Here is an 18,487-nt window from a genome sequence, read left to right as displayed (position 1 = left end):
AATATTAAGTCTTACTGTTATCATCATCTATCACACATCTGAAAGAGGATCATTTTCACATGTCTTAGAGAGCCCTCCAGTCTGGACAGGCCTCCTGTTGAGGCTCTGTGAGCTCCAGGCACTGGTTGCATCTGTGACAATGACTGACATCTGAAGTACCGTCCCACAGCTATTTCCTCCCCACTCACAGACAAGTACCCGCACAGACTTGACATGATAATGGTATGGATTTCTGACAAGTTATAGTTTTTATGATTGTTACCTACAAGTCCACTTGTCTGGGAGGCTGACATTTACCATTCAGAGAAAGCCATTTTGCAACTGCCTGTGTTTGTCTCACTCTAACAGATGGCTTCAATATAAAGGGTGAACTATAGATTTACACTTTGTGGAATCTGACAATATTGGGGATGTATAAAGAAAATCACTGGCGCTGTTTACCACAAATATAAGGACATTTTAACCATGAATAAAATAAAAAAAATACCCTGGGGGTTTGAAGTGCAAACAAGCCAATGATTTTTTTTCCCTTTAGTACTCCAGTTAATATTGCTTCAAAAGATAAAGGGAGATTAATTTTCTCTACAGCAGGCATCATGGCAGCTTTAACATTTAACATTTTATTTGAAAAGGCCTGATTTCTGTAAATGCCAGGCCCACATTCAATGTTCAGCCTTGTGCTTAGAGGTGAAATTGCCCCCATTATGAGTAGCTGACCCAGTGCTGTAGGTTACTGTGGTTACATCAAAGCAGTCATTATTTAGAAAACCATATTACAAACCTCCCTTGTATTCTGCTGGAACACATCCGGGGGAGAACTGAGAATGTGTTTGTCTAGCAGCAGATGCCTTAAAAAAAAAAAAAGAAAAGAAAAAGAACACTGCCACCTATTTTGACCTGGTAAGATGGGACTAGTCGTTGGGAAGATATGACCATGGAGTGAAATTGTCACAAGATTCTCTTCTATTTCTTTAATTCTAAGGTTTTGTACAATACTGATACTGTCAGACTACACGAGAACAATCTCACCTTTAGAAAATACATTTTAATAAGTGAACTGAGGTCACAGTGACCTCTACCCATAACTCCCCAAATCGTATAAGTCCATCATTGAAAGAATGTTGTGCCAAATACTTTCAAGGCCTTACTGATATTGTGTCAATGAGAACATATATAATATATTCCTCTAGCTGTGGCTGACATGCCTTTATGCTCATACTTTATTGCTTTTTAAAAAAAAATGTATTGAAGAAGATGAGTAAACCTTTTGCCTTTTTTTTGGCCACTTCCATGTAAGAGGGAGAGATAGAAAGAAATACAAGAAATGCAAACTAGTGCAAAAACCCAGGCGGTCTGAAAATTTCTTTTCAGCACTGAGCAGAGAAGGATTTGGTGCCAGACTGTAATGGGAGCATCACATTAGTTTAACTTGTGCATTAGAGGGAGAAATGTGGAGGAACCACTGGCCTCCTGACACACATTAGCAGGAGGCATTACACTGTGTAGAGAACACAAGTAAACATTTCATGGAAGATCAAGAAAAAACTAAGAGAAAAAAATTTATTTGTACAAAGTGAATACAAATAAAAAAACAACATCCAAAGCTAAATTCAAAATTAGATCCACACTTTCTTTATTACAGTCTTATATTTTCTGAATATAAACGAAAAATTCGAAATGGTTGCAAATTGCAAATCTTTTCTTTTTTTTTTAAGTCAAGGTCGTAACATAGGAACATGATGTGGGATGAAGTCGTGTCCAAACACATAAGCACAGTGTGGTGTATGAGGTTCACCTGTAAATGGTGTTAGACATAATGAAAAGCTGCACACTCCCACTAGAGTCAGTGTTCTATGTGAGAGGACAAATGTCACACTTCTCTCTCACCTACAGTCTACATGTCTGCCCACAAGCATTTCATCCCCCCTCCCAGAATCTGACTTCAGCTAACACATTTATTACACTCTGATTCATTTGCCTGTACTGCAGTGCTTTTCATCACACACCGTTCTAATTAATAACTGTTGCACGGTTACCCTACAACGATTTACCCATAGTCCTTTTGTCCTGCATTCAACATTTTGCCTGAGATGAGTTTGTTAATCCAGTCTGTTTACGTGCCTCAGAAAAAACACAAAGTATTCGGCCGTGACCTTGTCTGCACGGCAGCGAAGTGAAAGCAGTTAGCGCCTCAGCTGCTCCAGTCCGTCCTCGGTGTATTCAGCCACAACCCTGCTTTGCATTCAGCTGGTTTTTTTTTGGCAGTTATGACAGCACAATACACAAGAAAAATTGACTTTTAGTACTAAGTGCTGCTCATGTCGCTTCTAGGTAGATGAATAAACCAAAAAACACAGCTAGAGGCGTGACTTGTGGAGACATCCTGTTACTTACAGCTGGGAGAAGGAAAAAAAAGAAACTAAAAGCTAGTTGACACTGTGCACAGACTGTAGTTGGTCAGCTTCCTTGTTGTTTGGCAACTTTCAGAAATACTTCTGACAGAATACTTCAAGTGTGATCCCTTAGGCAACACTGTCAAAGCATGTCCTTGGTCCTTACAGTGCAGGAGCATGAAGCTAGCTGACTGTCAATACTTGTTGAGCAGCATCCTGTTTCCTCTAGATAAGTTGATGTCCGGTAACATTTCTTCTGAAAACACCACTGACAGTGTGAAACAGCAGAAGGATATATTCGGGGAATAATGTATAGGTGTTGTGTGGATGCGTGTGTTCAGAAGTACATGTCCTGGAAGAGGTTTTGTCCCATTTCAATGTAGGCCTCCTTTTCCTGTGTGGACATCTGCTCCACCAGCTCTGGCCTCTGACTCACCTCTCGGTATGAGAATGGCCGACCTCCCACCATCACCACCGGCTCATCCCCCACCTCCTCGAACTCGTCATCGTCCTCTTCTTCCTGCTCGGCGGCCCGATGCTGAGCAGCCGCGGCAGGGGGAGGACCCGAGGGGAAGTCGTCGTCCGATTCGCTGGTGTCGCTCTCCGAGTCGCTGGCGTTGGCCGTGGCCGAGGCCAGTCCTTTGGCGGCGGCGCTCGCCCCGCCTCCAGCTGCTCCTGCTCCTGCTGCTCCCCTCTTCTCATGGATGAGCAGAGCGCGCATCACCTCCTCGTTTTCATCTACCTGGCCAACTGCCTGACCAGCTGCTCCATCCTGGACTTCGGGTACAAGGTCTCCACCTGAAGAAACAGCAAAATAAGACACTTGAGTCCATCTTATAGCTCCCTCTGCCTCTTCTGCTGAGCATTGAACATTGGTAATGCCTCCACACAACCACTAGTGGACTGTGTGTTGTGTGTAGTTCAACAACTAGGAGGATAGGATACATCTCTCTAGCTGTCTATGTCATCAAGAGTCACATCTTCCCAATTATTTGACATCCATAATAGAAGCTTATCATCTTTAAAAAAAAAAAAATGGAATCAAGTAGTAATTGAAAACTTAACTATGCCAAATTAAGATGACAGACCACAGATGGTATTGGCAGACTACTTATTGCAAGTAACTACCTGAATCACAGCTTTTAAAGCCAATGCACAAAAGCATTTAAACTAGGTCACCTTCAGATGTCCTTACCTGTCTGTTTCCAGGCTCCTTACAGACATAAACACAGACGCACCTCTAATGCAGGACATTTGGAAGACATAATTTATGCAATTTCCACAAGAATGGACTTTATAAATGAGCAATCCTTGCTCAGCCATGCACTAATCAAGTCAGATTATTTCAATTAAGCAATCACAGTTCAGTTGGAATATGGCCAGGCCTGATTGCTGCGTGCCCTTGGGTGGTGAACGACCACTCTGACAGGAGGAGATAACCTGAGTTGACCTGTAAAGGCCCGTTTCAACTACAAAGAGAGTGGGGATTGAAATTGAAGGTCAGAGAAGAGCAGCCACAGGTGTGTGTCTGGACTGAGCTTCGTCACGGTCCTTCCATAACCATCATCTCCCAATTTTCTGAAAAATCCTGTTTGTTCAGCGAGCCATGCCATGATTTACTGACGGTGAAAACAGCAGCAGCTGCTGTTGAGAGTGGGAGGCAATCTAATGTTGAATTTAATGTCTTCTAATGTGTCGAGAAGGAGATCTTGAGATTGTGGCAGAGAATTTGCTTCAAATTACACAACTACAGCAATGTGGGTGTGATGCTTTGGGTTCAGCAAGTGGAGAACTTACGATTCTTGAGCATGTCCGGCTCGCTGTAAGCGCCCTGCACAGTGCTCTGGGTCAACCATACAGGCCTCTCCTTAGGTGCCTTGCCCTCGTTGGCCTGCTTCTGCTGCTCTTCCTGCTCCTCCATGCTGATAACCACATTCTGGGTGTACAGGTCGGCGTAGGACGAGCCTTTGTTGGACCAGGCTTCACGATGCGGGCCGGCAGCGCTTCCAGCGGCTGCTGCAGCACGTTCACGACTAGAGGAAAGATTGAGAATATAACCTTTAAACAATCATCATAACACTTTAATTAAACATGAATAATCATGAGAATGTAATTCATTAACTTGTAAGCTCCCACTGCTAGTGAATCAAATAAAAATTCCACTGTAGTATGTGCTATAATGTCAGTCAGCTATACTGGTTCAACGTGCTATTCGGGAAGACACGTGATGGCGACTGCGGGGAATAAACCGGTGTATTTCTAAAGACACGTCCCAAACTGACCTCTGTTTGAGAGCAGGGATCTCCGCAGGCTCAGGTTCCAGCAGGTCATGGGACAAGTTGACATCTTCGGTCTCACGTAGCAGTGCATAGATGGGTTCGATCTGCTCATTGAAGCGCGCCACCAGCGTCCGGGCATCAGGACAGACGGACTCGTCCTCTTCTACCTCCGTCTGGCAGAAGGTGCAGCGAAATGTACCTGTGGGTAAAGAAAGAACTTTGTTTAAAATGAGTGGGAGGGGATGCTCAGGTAGGCCAAAAGATACCATCTGCTCACAACAGGGTCCAACAACAGGTTGGGTATCCACAGGCAAAATTTGTATGTACCGAGTACATTAATTCATGTCTAAAGCCATGAATTAATCCACTAAGCCACTAAATGTGGGCAGGCAGTGGGACGGTAGCGGATGAAAACTATTTTTCTAAACATCTTAACCAGAATATTTTTTCTTTAGCAAGCCTAATTAGCCTCCATCCATTAGCTGCACCATTTATGCTGTGAGTGGCTGGGGGCAGGAGCGCAACCTCTCAGCCCTCAAATCATCACCAGTCCAGAACTGGGGATGCAGCCGACTGATACAGTGGCAACGAGGACACGCTTCAATATGGTGACAAATGATTACAGACAAATTGAGTATTTTTGAGCCACTTAACATAAAAAATCAAGAGGGATGTGAATGGGACAGCACATCACGAAAAATTACACAACTTCAGAGCTGCCTGCCATCATGCAAACCCAGGGTGAGCAATCTCAATGAGCTGCTGAGTCTCTGATCAGCGTCTGGCACTGCACTATAAGTGGACCATGTCTAACTACGGAACAGTACAAACCCTTGAGCAAGACCAGTGTTTGTAGCAATGACACAGCAGGTCATCTACTTAGAGGTAACCAGAGATTGTAGTTAATTCCATTGTGATGAACTTTTGAGGACAATTTTATGAACATTGTGTTACATTTACTGGTGCTTTGGGACCTTGTCTCCTTGTCTACGCTATGTGTAAACAACAAACACACATGCACACCTTACTTCCTACCAGTTAGAGAAGGGCATGTTTGGCCATCTGCTTCTCTGGCTGATTTCAGTTTCAGTAATGGGAGCTGTTCCAGCATTTGCACAGACCCCATGTCTGCCTTGTGGTTATGTGTGTGACAGAGGAAAAAAGTGTGTGTGTCTGTGTGTGTGTGAGAAAAAGAAAACAGTCCATGATACCACAGTGCTGTCTGTGCCGATGCCAGGAAAGAAAAGTCAGAGAGCAATAGAACAAAACACTGCACCTATGCCATTGGGGGCATTTTCAGCGCTAACAAATAAAGCAATCTGCTTGAAAAGATAAAATTACTTTTTAGAGGCAAGTCCCACCTCTCCTAATGGAAAAGTTGTGGATAATAAAAGCAATCTGCTGTTTTCGGTAACACATGACTAGCAAAACCATCATGGCTGTGGATTGTTGTGTCGCTCTCCATCACAATAAATGAAAAAACCTTTGGTTGAAAACCATTGCAGCATGGAAACAGACTCTTGCTCACTAATGAGACAGGCCCCATGTTGCCACTGCTGGTCTCCATCACAAACTGAGGTTGGGTTCCACCCCAAACATAATGATAATTGGAGCCCTACCAGTCTAAAACAAACCCCTTGACAGCACTGACTGATCAAAGGTTGTTTTTAAGAGTAAGATTTTATGCAAAAGTTAAAAACAAACAAACCTAATTTTTTCCCCACCAACAACTGTGCAGACAAAATGTCAGGAGGAATGAGCACAAAAATGCTCGTCTTAGAACATTCACAGAGCACATTGTGAAAAATCTGAGCTGCAGGGTGTAGCTCTAGTTTGTGGGTCAGAATGAGCTGGAAGACCAGTAATGTCATTTCCCATCCCAGTGAGGCCACACTGAGTGTTGCTGGCCCTGAAGAAGCAACCGGTCCATCAGACTACTGCTGTGTGAGCTCCAGGTACCCATTGTGTCAGCCTCAGTCAGAGTGCAGGGTTACTGCCTTCACAGCATCATTGGATACCACTTGAAATATGTGGAAACAAGAGACGAGAGCAAAGGAATTGGCAAGATAATTGTAAATGTATCACCAGGAAGACGCCGACTGTTCTAAAACTGTAGCAGGAAGCTGTGAATGTGGATCCCCTGCAGCAATAAACTCACACCCGCTATCAATCCTTCATCGTAGAATTATTGTGCATTTTCTTTTCTCAAGTAGTTATGTGCATCATTTTGGGGTTTTTACGACTCATGGCTGACTAAGTAGATAAATCCTTCATTCCAAAGTAAGTTTCAAACGTGTTGTCAAGGACCTTGGAAGTCTGCTTAGTCTGCTTTCTTTTTATTTTATACTTCACATTATTACATTGACTGAAAAATTCAATCTGGCTTCAGCACACTGGATGCAGTATAATAGGTTACCCACACAATTACTGAATTCAGTGCATGATACAACATTTCCATAAACATGTTGCTTTGCCTGTCAGGCAGAGCTGAAGTTGAGAAATAAGAGAAGTCATTTCAAATTCAAATGATGATGGAGACAAAAATAAATAAATAAAAACAATCAGAGTGTTAGAAAAATATGTGGTAAGCCCAACTACAAAACACACTACATAAATAAAAATAATTCAAATTCAAAGTCAAGGGTATTCATACTCATCAAAATGGTGCCCTAATTTTCAGACTCCCAACCAAATCAAATCAACTATTCCCAACAATTGACCGAATCAAAACAGATTTAAATTTAAATCATGAACATTTCAGCTCTTCTTTTAAACACTTGTGTGTGTGTGTGTGTGTGTGTGTAGCACACCCCATCTGTGTTTCCTAGCAACAGTGCTGGTTGATTAATAATCAACCTCAGGATTGGCAGACGGTTGAAGCCTGGTGCCTCATTCTGACAGACTCAAGAATGACTACAGTTTATGAATGAACACAGTTTAGATGACAGAAGTATGAAACATAGATAATCATCATCATCATCATCAAAAGCACAACATTCTGCTGTAGCATTATTATTCCACCCAAATGCACATGCATTCATGCATTTTTAGCAAATGACATGAAGCAGATCTTTGGGGCTGTACTTTACTCAGATGGAAATACTGGGTGGACGAATTGCAGAAAAACAAATATACTGGTACTGAGGATTTAGAGCTCCTCTAATGTAAGTAAACATTAAATGCTTGGTTTATGTCACTGATACATTACTTGGCTTGTTCCCAGTCTTTACAGGACATTTTGCACAATCAGGAAATCAGTTTGCATTAAGAGGAAAGCTGTTAGGAGGATTGGATTTTCGTCACATTTTGCTACATGCATTTAGTATTGCCTGAATGTAGGTTGTCATTTGTAACTTTTATGTCTCAGGCCAGGGAAATTAATCTTGAAATGAGCCTCTCTGTGTCAGCATGGATATCAAGTGCATCTTCCTGCTAAAATGTTATACAATTAAACACTAGCCTTGTAGATGTTAGTAGACCTCATTTAAACTGAGAAAGCTTGTGCGACTCAAGCGAGGTGGTCACTTCTTTGTGTTGTTAATCAACTAAATGATTTTCTAAATGCATGTGGGAGTCTATGTCTACCATTCTGCCATAGTTATATTTAGCTTCATCCTCCTTTTAAATTCTGCATATCCTCACCCACGCTCTGCCTAAGATGATTAAGACTTTCTGGTCGCTTCGGTTGCTCACCTATCAAAAGCGAGCACAAACACAACAGAATGGATAACTGCTCGTGATAAGTGAGCGATGTGATGCCCATTTAGAAGCAAGGTTTTGGACAGCTGCCAGCCCATATTGAGACAGGGTGAGAATCGGAGCGCGACAGGGAAAGGCAGACAAAAAAAAAGTGTATAAATGCAGAGATGTGGTGGGTGAGAGGAACAAAGGGTGAGTCAGGATTGTAGGTTGAGATGATGGATTGCAGCAGATGAACCTTTTTTTGAGGTTCTGTTAATATGGTAAGCCAACCTGTCAGCATCACTGCACACCTAGGATCTCACTCTGGCCAATCCAATGACATCATATGATCACATATCATTATTATTTTTAACTAAGGCAAAAATGGAACCATGCAGCTTGATTAAAACCGTTCTTGGCAGGCTGAAAGAGGATCTGAGGCCCAAAGGCTGTTTGTGCATTTCTGCTGTGAAGAAAAAGGCTAATTTACCCATCGGAGAGTAAATATTTTTTCTTGCACTGTCGTGTGAAAGGAATTCACTTAATAACACATATTTTATGAACTGCTGCTCCATTCAATGATAAACAATTTAATTATGTCTGACAAGATTTAGGTCCTACACTGAAGAGAAGCATCTAGTAGTGAAACTTACACAGTGGTAGAGAGTGTGATCAGCCAACAATGCCCACTAATACTAAATCAAATGAAATTACAGTTCTAATGACAGGCCTGGAGTCACTGACTGTTTCAAAACGTAATCAAACTGTCATGAAAACCAACAGACACTGGGGCCCCTTCAGGTGGGATATAGTTTGTATGTTATTTTCTTCCCTGTCTTTATTTTTAATTCTTGTACTTGTTGGAGTTTATCTCCCTTCTCCAAAAGAAGGAAAAGAGTAATTGGCACTAGTATAGTACTGTTTTGCAAGTACACATGTTGAAACCCATACCAGAGGGTTAAATAGTAATCTACATTAATTAGTATGAAATAGTCAATTATGGTAACACAGTAAATGACTGTGCAATGCTAATGAGATGTCTTGATTTACACAGGTCATGTCCTGGAGCTGGATTAACAGACATTTGAAGTGAACTGTCCTCACAATGCCAAGTCAACTTTGACATAGCAGACTGTTAATTTGCAGAAAATGTATTCCTGCTAGCTTGCCCTCAACCACTTCCACATCATTAGCCCCAATTAGTCTTTCAATTTGCATCTTTTCACAGTCAATATCAAACATGGCTATGTTTATCATTTCAGATAGACAGAAAAACAAAGGTAGATGCACTAAAATATTAACTATAATTTTAGGATGAAATAACTGATAATACAAGCAAGACACAGTGCACCTTTAGAAATGTGTTCATGTTGGACCAGAGAAACCACAAACATATGAAGGTGGACTGTTTTTGAAATTATTACATTTTAATGAAGGCCTGGAGGCAGGGCCATCTTTTTAATAAGCGCTGCAATTTCATTCTTATTGCGGACTTGCACTGAATGAACCTGTTATTAATGAATCTACTTGAGTAGATATTTTCATAGAACTGAGTACTGACTGCCATCTAGAGGTGTACTGCCCAGTTCACCAGTAAGCACATACAGTAGACTAGGCTCAGTAACAGTTTATCACAAAAAGAGACATCAGGCATTTCTGCCTCGGGAAAGACTGACCCCTTAATTAAGGAGATGCATCTGTTTTTTATGAATGAATTGCAGATTTAAATTGCTGCACTTTAAGTATCTCAAGGATTAACAGTTTAAATGACCCATTAAATACCTTGCTAAAAAACACAGTGTTTATGAAAAGCAAGTTTACAGAGAGCGTTCTTGTGTCCTTGTGTATGGCATGAGTGGAAATACGTATGTTACCTTTTGCTGTAATAGAATATTCTAAACACAGTCATTCACAGTTCAGATCAACAGCCAGAGTTTTTGAAGTGCAATTTATCTGTGTACTCAACTTGTCATTTGTTCATTATTTTCCGTCTCCCTGTTTCCTACTTTTTTTTTTTTTTTCAACAAATCAATTTTAGCTCCAGACTAATTATGGACCCCTTATTCTTCTTATTTCAAACTAAATGCAGTATCACAAAGAGCACAAAGATTTTCTGAGCACCTGTTACTCTGAATTTTACTCCACTCGGGTGTCATGTACCTCATGTTGTGCAAGTGAAGTCAAGGTGATAATATTAAAAAGGTAATGAAACCGCTCCAACTAATGGGCAATAAAATTTCAGATTTACTTCCTACAACAGACAACTACACAAGTGTTATGTTATTCATCATCATGTCACCTTTACAAAAGGTACATCCAATCATCATACCACAATGCAAATAGCAAGCTAAAATTTACTAGGGAAGCCAGAATGTCTAAAGCATACAGAAAATCAACCACACTGTGACATGCTACAGAACTGTAGATTGTATTTTGAAGGTTTACCTGTCATAAGGTCAAACAGCTGGTTGGCTTCTAGGTCAGTGAAGGTGGAGAAGCAGCAAGGGCACCGGAAAGACGCACGATTGGTGGAGTCTCGCTCATCTGTCTCAATGCGCCGTCGCATGTGATCCAATTTATACTTGACCACATTGACAAGTACTCTGTAAAAGTAGATGGAGAGAAGTGTTGTTGACAGAGACATGTTCTTACAATGAAGAATGATATTAACCAAACATATGGTAACACTTTATTTTAAGGGGTCCTTGTTCCTGTGTAGTTACCTAATTAATTACAGTGTAATTACCTATGTAACTGCATGTAATAGCATGTACTTACATTGTAAATACATAGTGTATTTTGGTGTACTTACAGGTCCTTGTTACACTTGTAATAAGAAATGCTTGTTACAATACCTGGTCAAAGTGGCCTCTCTCTTTGGGGAAGGGGTACATCTGCAAGAAAAATGGGTGAAACCACAACCCATGTTGCCTGGGAAAACTTTTCCATCAATCTTCCTCCTGTCTCTTGAGTCTTGGAACATGTATGCTGTTACACAACTTAGTCTATGTAACAGTTGTGTTAATACACCTTTGTTACTCTTTGATACAGTCTAATAAGCACATTAAAGTGTACCTGGGATACCTCAGTCCTTAAACATTAACTGCAATAACCAGTGTCTTCGATAGTGTACCACGTGTGCTGTTACACAACTTAGTATATGTAATAGTTGTGTTAGTACACACTTGTTACTCTTTGATACAGTGAAATAAGCACATTAAAATAAAGTGTACCTGGGTCGGGATACCTCAACTCTTATACATTAACTGCAATAACCAGTGTCTTTGTACTATCTTTGAGGGTTAAAAAAGTGTGTGCTTTTGTTCAAAGAAACCATGTCTGAGTGAGTGGTCTTCTCTTTGGTTCAGAGAAACCGCGTCGAAGTGAGCGCTCGGCTCGTCAAGTCCAGCTACGTTGTGTTTTTTCTGTTGCATGCTCACTTCTCATGCTCGGGTGTAAAAGTGAGCACAGACGGCTAAACAGACTGCTAAATAATATTGTTGGACGCTTTTGCCTTGGGGAATGTCTATCTGTGAGTAGAATATGTCAATAGTGTTACATGATTGTGTATTTTTGTAATTAAGACATAATTAGTTATGTTTTCGGTAAATATACCTTGCTAGCTTTCAGTCTATGCTAACTCTTTTCATTTTGTTAATCTGGATGCTAATTGAAGTGTACCTATTCATGCAATGCTACTGTAAGTACTGTAAGTAAATTGTGTTTCTGTGATCATTTCAGTTTTACGGAGGAGAAATAGAGGACTTCATTAAAGGACAGGAAAAGATCAAGCCTTGTGGTTTTTTGGGGATAATAAAAATAAAGGACGATAAAGGAACACTGAAATGCATTTTTTTGAGTGTGTGGTTTATGCATACAGATTGCTGATGATGTTTTCAGTTCCATATGAATTGAGTTATCCAGCATTGTCTCATTTTCTGAAAAAATGCTATTCTAGTTATTGGTTTATGTAAAAATACTTGAGTGCCAAGTTTCTGCATGATGTTACATGTAAGTATGTAGCAGGTACACTTTATTTTAATGTGCTTATTCCACTGTATCAAAGAGTAACAAGTGTGTACTAACACAATCTTTACATAGACTAAGTTGTGTAACAGCACACGTGGTACACTATCAAAGACACTGGTTATTGCAGTTAATGTTTAAGGACTGAGGTATCCCAGCAGGTACACTTTAATGTGCTTATTCCACTGTATCAAAGAGTAACAACGGTGTACTAACACAACTATTACATAATAAGTTGTGTAACAGCACACGTGGTACACTATCAAAGACACTGGTTATCACAGTTAATGTATAAGAGTTGAGGTATCCCGACCCAGGTACACTTCATTTTAATGTGCTTATTCCACTGTATCAACGAGTAACAAGTGTGTACTAACACAACTGTTACATAGACTAAGTTGTGTAACAGCACACGTGGTACACTATCAAAGACACTGGTTATTGCAGTTAATGTTTAAGGACTGAGGTATCCCAGGTACACTTTAATGTGCTTATTACACTGTATCAAAGAGTAACAAAGGTGTACTAACACAACTGTTACATAGACTAAGTTGTGTAACAGCATACATGTTCCAAGACTCAAGAGACAGGAGGAAGATTGATGGAAAAGGTTGCCCAGGCAACATGGGTTGTGGTTTCACCCATTTTTCTTGCAGATGTACCCCTTCCCCAAAGAGAGTGGCCACTTTGACCAGGTATTGTAACAAGCATTTCTTATTACAAGTGTAACAAGGACCTGTAAGTACACCAAATTACACAATGTATTTACAATGTAAGTACATGCTATTACATGCAGTTACATTGGTAATTACACTGTAATTAATTAGGTAACTACACAGGAACAAGGACCCCTTAAAATAAAGTGTTACCACATAGGATTAATCAAATATGCTTTTCATCTATTCGCAATGAATTTGGGGAGCATCACTAAAAGAGATTAAACATAATTAAGTGGCTGTTGTGTTATTTTGCTTTAAATGCTAGCACAATTTTTGGCAGATGAGTATTGCTCAGTGAAATACTGTTGACAGGATGAGCAGGCTGATAATGCAAATCCCTGAGGGCATCATCTACTTCTTATTCCCTGGACCTCACCTACAACAAAACTCCATCTGCAAGCAAGGAGCATTGAAGACACTGCTAAATTCAAAGATTAGAAATAAGCCACAACACCTGTAGTTGATGAAGTAGTAGTTGTGTCTTGTTGTCTTGCCATCAGGGGCCGTCTCAACTCTCATGCGGCACTTGACAAACTTGTCTGACTTCAAGGTGTTGAGTACGGAGCGTAGCTGTTTACGATCAAACTTGAGCAGCTCCAGCATGTCCTCCTCACGTACACATGGGTTACGGATCAGCACGTCCAGGGCCAAGGCATGCTCCACTCCATAGAAACCCCTTACAACCTGCTTGGCCAGCCGCTTCAGTGAGGCAGGGACCTCGGTCAGTAGCTCTGGTTCTATCATCTTCTACTGCGAGGAGAAATGAAACGTGGAGATCTGAGACTGCAGGTAGGCACTTCTGTAAACAATGCTGGGGATGAGCACGTCAGATTTCAATAAGCATAAACCTAGAAGTACATAGCATTGGCCATTTAAAGCTGAACAAATTTAGATAAAGATTTCAATCCTTTTGGGAAGCATTGATGAAATCTGAAGGGAGAGGAAACAATATTTTTCACATAATGTCCCTTCCTCTCCATCCTCCCTTTACTTGAATGCTTTTGCACAACTTTTACACTGACATATGTCCAGTTTAGCTAAGCCTACTGTTACATACAGCCAACTTAACGTATTTCACCGGTAGCTTCCCGTTAGCTTACTCGAACAAAGACAACCAACAGTGACTAGCAGCAGGATGGTTACACACCGTAGTCGACTTGTAATAGTAGTACGTTAGTCAATTTAGCAGCCGTTGTCTGACATTATTTACATCGAGCGTACTGACGCTATCTTATGGTAACTAAAACTGTAGTCTTTATATTTAGTTTCCCATAAACCCGACAGCCAGTTAACGCATATCTTACCCGACTCTTTAAATTTCACCGATGTGCTACGAGCCGTCAACACCTCCTTAAGTCATTTCAGTTTACACGCTGACTGGGTCTCAAACAAACTCAGCAAAACTCTCACATTTGCACATTTCAGTCTTCAAGTTGCTGGGCTAGTTAGCATGCTTCACGATTTTCAAGAGAAAGTCCCGGAAGGCAAACCAAAACCACAGAGAAAGGTTTTCTTGGATTTCAATTGGCCGAGGTGTAAACTTTAACGCAATAGCCAACCAAAACAAAGTAATGTTGACTGATTTTAGTTTCAACCAATAGCTTTGCTGTCGGTCAGCCAATCAGATGAGACCTTGAAGGCGGGGTTTACCAGTTTCCTTCCGGGACGCGGCTGTCAACAAAAATGGCTTCTCTAGACAGAGTAAAGGTATTAGTTTTAGGGGATTCCGGTAAGTTAACTGACATTTTAGCATTTTAACTTTATCTGTATAGACATTTGCTTAGAGTATTTCAACATGTGTTTAGTTTGTATGAATTTCACCCGGTTTGCAACCCGTTAAATCGTTCATTTAGGCACCAAACTCTAGTTCAGTATTAGTGTAAACCTGTAACTTAGGCTATAGCTTACACAACATGACTAAAGTTGTACATTTCAGGTGCAATGATTTCTTCTCTTTCTTCACAATGACCATCGCTTACTTAAGGGTTAAATTCTCACCCTAGAACATCGCTTTAGTGGAAGACGAATCAGCACTTAAAGTGGAAATTTAATAAGACAATGTTAGCGGAAGTAAGATACATTAATCAGCTCAGCTAGAGCCAGTCTACGATTAGAAATTCTCTGGCTCAGCTCAATATTGACGAATATAGTTAGTATGTGGTATGATGGAAATAAGGCACATGATAATTTCAACCAGTTATGAATACAAGGGTTCACTTACTATATTTTATTAAAGGTTTCAACAAGGATTATTGTTACAAGTTATTATTTTATAAAATATCTTGAGCACACAGTGTTTGTCTACACTTGTGATCTACATTTAGATAAGATTAAACATACTTTATTCAGAAAACCAGGTCATTCACACACTTGCATGTGAAACATATATTGATTGTTTTTGCAGTCAGTAGTTGTAATTTCATACTGACAAGACTGAATGTGACTATTTTTTTTTTTATCATCAATGAAATGTGTGCCCTATGAGTAATTGAATTGTGCTAGTGCCAAAGTTGTTAATCATCTACATATTTTGCAGGAGTGGGTAAATCTTCCTTAGTCCACCTTCTGTGTCAGAATCAGGTTTTAGGAAATCCATCATGGACTGTGGGTTGCTCCGTGGATGTACGGGTAAGCAGGCTGAACGCCTCCTAATTCATATATTCAATTGATCTGAAATGTGAAGTGATACTGTTGATTCTCTAAAGTGACTTCAGATAAATGATGTACGCCTATAGGCTACTTTATACAACAATTCTGGATAAAGTTAAAGTTTGAAAATGGTGTAATATTATCATTCTATGCTGACCTGCTAATATAGGCTTTGTGATATCTAACACATCCAAATCCACAACATTCCAGAACTTAGCGATGCTTTTGCGGAATAAAATGAGTAAAGGATTGAAATAATCATTTCAACTGCAGGTTCAAGATTATAAGGAAGGAACCCCAGAGGAGAAAACCTACTACATTGAACTTTGGGATGTAGGAGGATCTGTGGGCAGTGCCACCAGTGTCAAAAGCACCAGAGCAGTTTTCTACAATTCAGTTAACGGTAATTGGTAACATCATATTATTTAAACAAATCCAAAGAAACAAATAATTATATTATTCAGGTTTATTCTCTAATTTTCTGCTTATTTCAGGCATTATATTGGTTCATGACTTGACGAATAAGAAATCCTCTCAGAATCTTTACCGCTGGTCACTAGAAGCTTTGAACAGGGATTCCTCTCCAACAGGAGTCATTGTCTCAAATGGGTATGCAGATGTGTGTTTTTGGTACACACTTACACAAAAATAAAGATGCTGTTGACTGAAAATGTTGATTATTGGTAAATTCATTGATGTTTTTTTCTCTCTGCAGTGACTATGACAGAGAGCAGTTTGCTGAGAATCCTGTGCCTTTGCTGCTAATTGGCACCAAGTTTGACCAGATCCCAGAGAACAAACGCAATGAAGTCCTCACCCGGACAGCCTTCCTGTCTGAGGACTTCATTTCAGAGGAGATCAATCTTGTAGGTCAACCTTTCATTACTACAAGCTGTAACCTTAAGGTCCATCCAATCATGAAATTATTAATGAATGATGCAGCCTTTGTGCAGTAATACAAAGCTTCTGCTTGGGGTTGTTACCTTACAGTAAACAAAATAAGAAAGTCAAATGTGTTATAATTGGTCACAAAAATAGAAAACCAATTTTAAAATCCTTGACTTTGGCGACACCTAGTGGAATTTTTAAATAACACACCACGGCAGCAATAGAGTGCCGAAGCGGAAGCAGCCCCATGGGTCCTCAATTCGAAAAAAGTCTCCATACGAATGAATGGGACTCCAAGATTTATTTCGTGATCCGTTTGAATTGCGCCATGAGAAAAAAATATGTCCTCTACCTGTTTAAAACATCACGTTTCATGCCGAGAAATCAGCAGTTTATCGTAAAACGGCAACAGAAGAATGTATTTTGTGTGACGACGCTCTGCGGACTACAAATCTGGTGTCCCACAAAAAATACGTCACCAACTGACACGGGAAAGGGCGGCATTTGGTGTGTGATGTCACCTACGCGACCTGTAGTCTTTCTGGTTATGGACTTCTCGGAATTTTATTTTACAGTAGTTTTACAACAAACTGCTGATTTCTCGGCATGAAACGTGATGTTTTAAACAGGTCGAGGACATATTTTTTTGTCATGGCACAATTCAATGGGATCACGAAATAAAACTTGGACTCCCATTCATTCGTATGGAGACTTTTTTCGAATTGAGGACCCATGGGGCTGCTTCCGCTTCGGCACTCTATGCATGCAAAATTTCATCAAAGATTTTGAAAAATGGTCAGAAAATGTTTCTGCAAACAAAAAAACATATGCTGCCAGAACAATTTAAGGAGGCTGCCATCACTTACACATTCTAAATATACATAAAGCTATAAGATTTCATCAGAGAAAGAATAGGGTTTGTGGTCTGTGGCTGATGTGTTGTTATATTTTTCCAGGACTGCACTAACCCAAGATACCTTGCTGCAGGCACATCAAATGCAGTGAAGCTTAGCAGGTTCTTTGACAAGGTGAGAAAACCAGAGTAACACGATATGCATGTTATTTTCTGTCCCTAGTGATTGTCTTTACAAGAAATACACCTCTCTGCTTTGAGTTTAGTGAGGGGAGCATAAACTGTCAGACAGATGTTATTAAATTATAGTAATTTATTGAGGGAAGTGTGTGAGCAATATTTTTTGTTGATGATATTACTGAGTGTAATATTCCAAAATATTAACTTTGACATGTAGGTCATGCAGTTTTTCAACAGTTGTTTTCAATTTCCTGTATTGTTTTGTTGCACCTAGTTTGTACCTTCAAGTGACAATCTCTTTTAATTAGTTGGTTATGTGAATTTTGCCTCACTATAGATAACTCGAAACATAATTATCTCTTAACAGGTTATAGAGAAGAGATATTTCACAAGAGACCCAAGTCAGGTAGGTTTTACATCTCCAGGCTTTATTTCTGTAATGAAAATGACATCAACAAACCACCATGTTACAGGTATTTACTACAAAGAAAAATTTTAAGCTAAAGTCAAGCAAGTTTCTTTCTCTTTCTCTGCAGATGACAGGTTTCACAGATCGAAAGCGGTTCAACTTCAAGAGTTTGCACTATGACTGACGAGACATTGATACTACAGCCGTGGTCTTGGGTTTGGTCTTCATGTGCGTGGGCTTTTACACCACAACAATCACACTCATTGATGTACTTTCTACATCTGTCCTCCCTATCTGTCCCACCACTGACTGCCATTTCTCCTCTCTGCTAGTCAGTCACATCTTAATCTTTAAACACTCAAACAAAGGATACAAAATTTAAATGTGATTTATAGTCGTAAGAATACAGA

At 40.1% G+C, this 18,487-nt stretch overlaps 2 protein-coding genes across 2 annotated transcripts; one reads left to right on the top strand and one right to left on the bottom strand.

Annotated features, from left to right (window-relative positions):
- Window positions 1–1,546: 1,546 nt before the first annotated feature.
- gtf2e1 (general transcription factor IIE, polypeptide 1, alpha) lies at window positions 1,547–14,577 on the bottom strand. Its single transcript, XM_085789270.1, has 6 exons — window positions 14,403–14,577; window positions 13,553–13,848; window positions 10,799–10,956; window positions 4,676–4,871; window positions 4,191–4,426; window positions 1,547–3,191 (listed from the first exon to the last, which is right to left on the bottom strand). The coding sequence occupies exons 2-6, from the start codon at window positions 13,840–13,842 to the stop codon at window positions 2,731–2,733; spliced, it is 1,341 nt and encodes a 446-aa protein (XP_085645396.1). The 5' UTR covers window positions 13,843–13,848; window positions 14,403–14,577; the 3' UTR covers window positions 1,547–2,730.
- A 154-nt stretch (window positions 14,578–14,731) lies between these two features.
- rabl3 (RAB, member of RAS oncogene family-like 3) lies at window positions 14,732–18,486 on the top strand. Its single transcript, XM_085789286.1, has 8 exons — window positions 14,732–14,827; window positions 15,635–15,726; window positions 16,021–16,150; window positions 16,242–16,356; window positions 16,463–16,613; window positions 17,592–17,663; window positions 18,036–18,074; window positions 18,205–18,486. Exons 1-8 carry the CDS (start codon window positions 14,782–14,784, stop codon window positions 18,259–18,261), a joined length of 702 nt encoding a protein of 233 aa, XP_085645412.1. The 5' UTR covers window positions 14,732–14,781; the 3' UTR covers window positions 18,262–18,486.
- Window position 18,487: the final 1 nt, after the last annotated feature.

The sequence above is a fragment of the Trachurus japonicus genome, chromosome 10 (genome assembly GCF_045865225.1).
Source record: "Trachurus japonicus isolate A0001 chromosome 10, Traja_1.0".
In the NCBI taxonomy this organism is placed as follows: domain Eukaryota; kingdom Metazoa; phylum Chordata; class Actinopteri; order Carangiformes; family Carangidae; genus Trachurus; species Trachurus japonicus.
The sequence above is the reverse complement of the archived record's forward strand: the minus strand, read 5'-3'. Positions and strand labels throughout refer to the sequence as shown.

What these genes read in the sequence shown, in the direction of transcription:
- gtf2e1 (XM_085789270.1), bottom strand. Translation starts at nt 13,842, where the DNA reads ATGATAGAACCAGAGCTACTGACCGAGGTCCCTGCCTCACTGAAGCGG. An exon ending in TACTACTTCATCAACTACAG is followed by an intron (nt 10,957 to 13,552) that starts GTGTTGTGGCTT and finishes CTACTTTTACAG; the next exon opens with AGTACTTGTCAATGTGGTCA. An exon ending in ATCCCTGCTCTCAAACAGAG is followed by an intron (nt 4,427 to 4,675) that starts GTCAGTTTGGGA and finishes TCTTTCCTCTAG; the next exon opens with TCGTGAACGTGCTGCAGCAG.
- rabl3 (XM_085789286.1), top strand. Translation starts at nt 14,782, where the DNA reads ATGGCTTCTCTAGACAGAGTAAAGGTATTAGTTTTAGGGGATTCCG. An exon ending in ATTAGTTTTAGGGGATTCCG is followed by an intron (nt 14,828 to 15,634) that starts GTAAGTTAACTG and finishes CATATTTTGCAG; the next exon opens with GAGTGGGTAAATCTTCCTTA. An exon ending in GTTGCTCCGTGGATGTACGG is followed by an intron (nt 15,727 to 16,020) that starts GTAAGCAGGCTG and finishes TTTCAACTGCAG; the next exon opens with GTTCAAGATTATAAGGAAGG.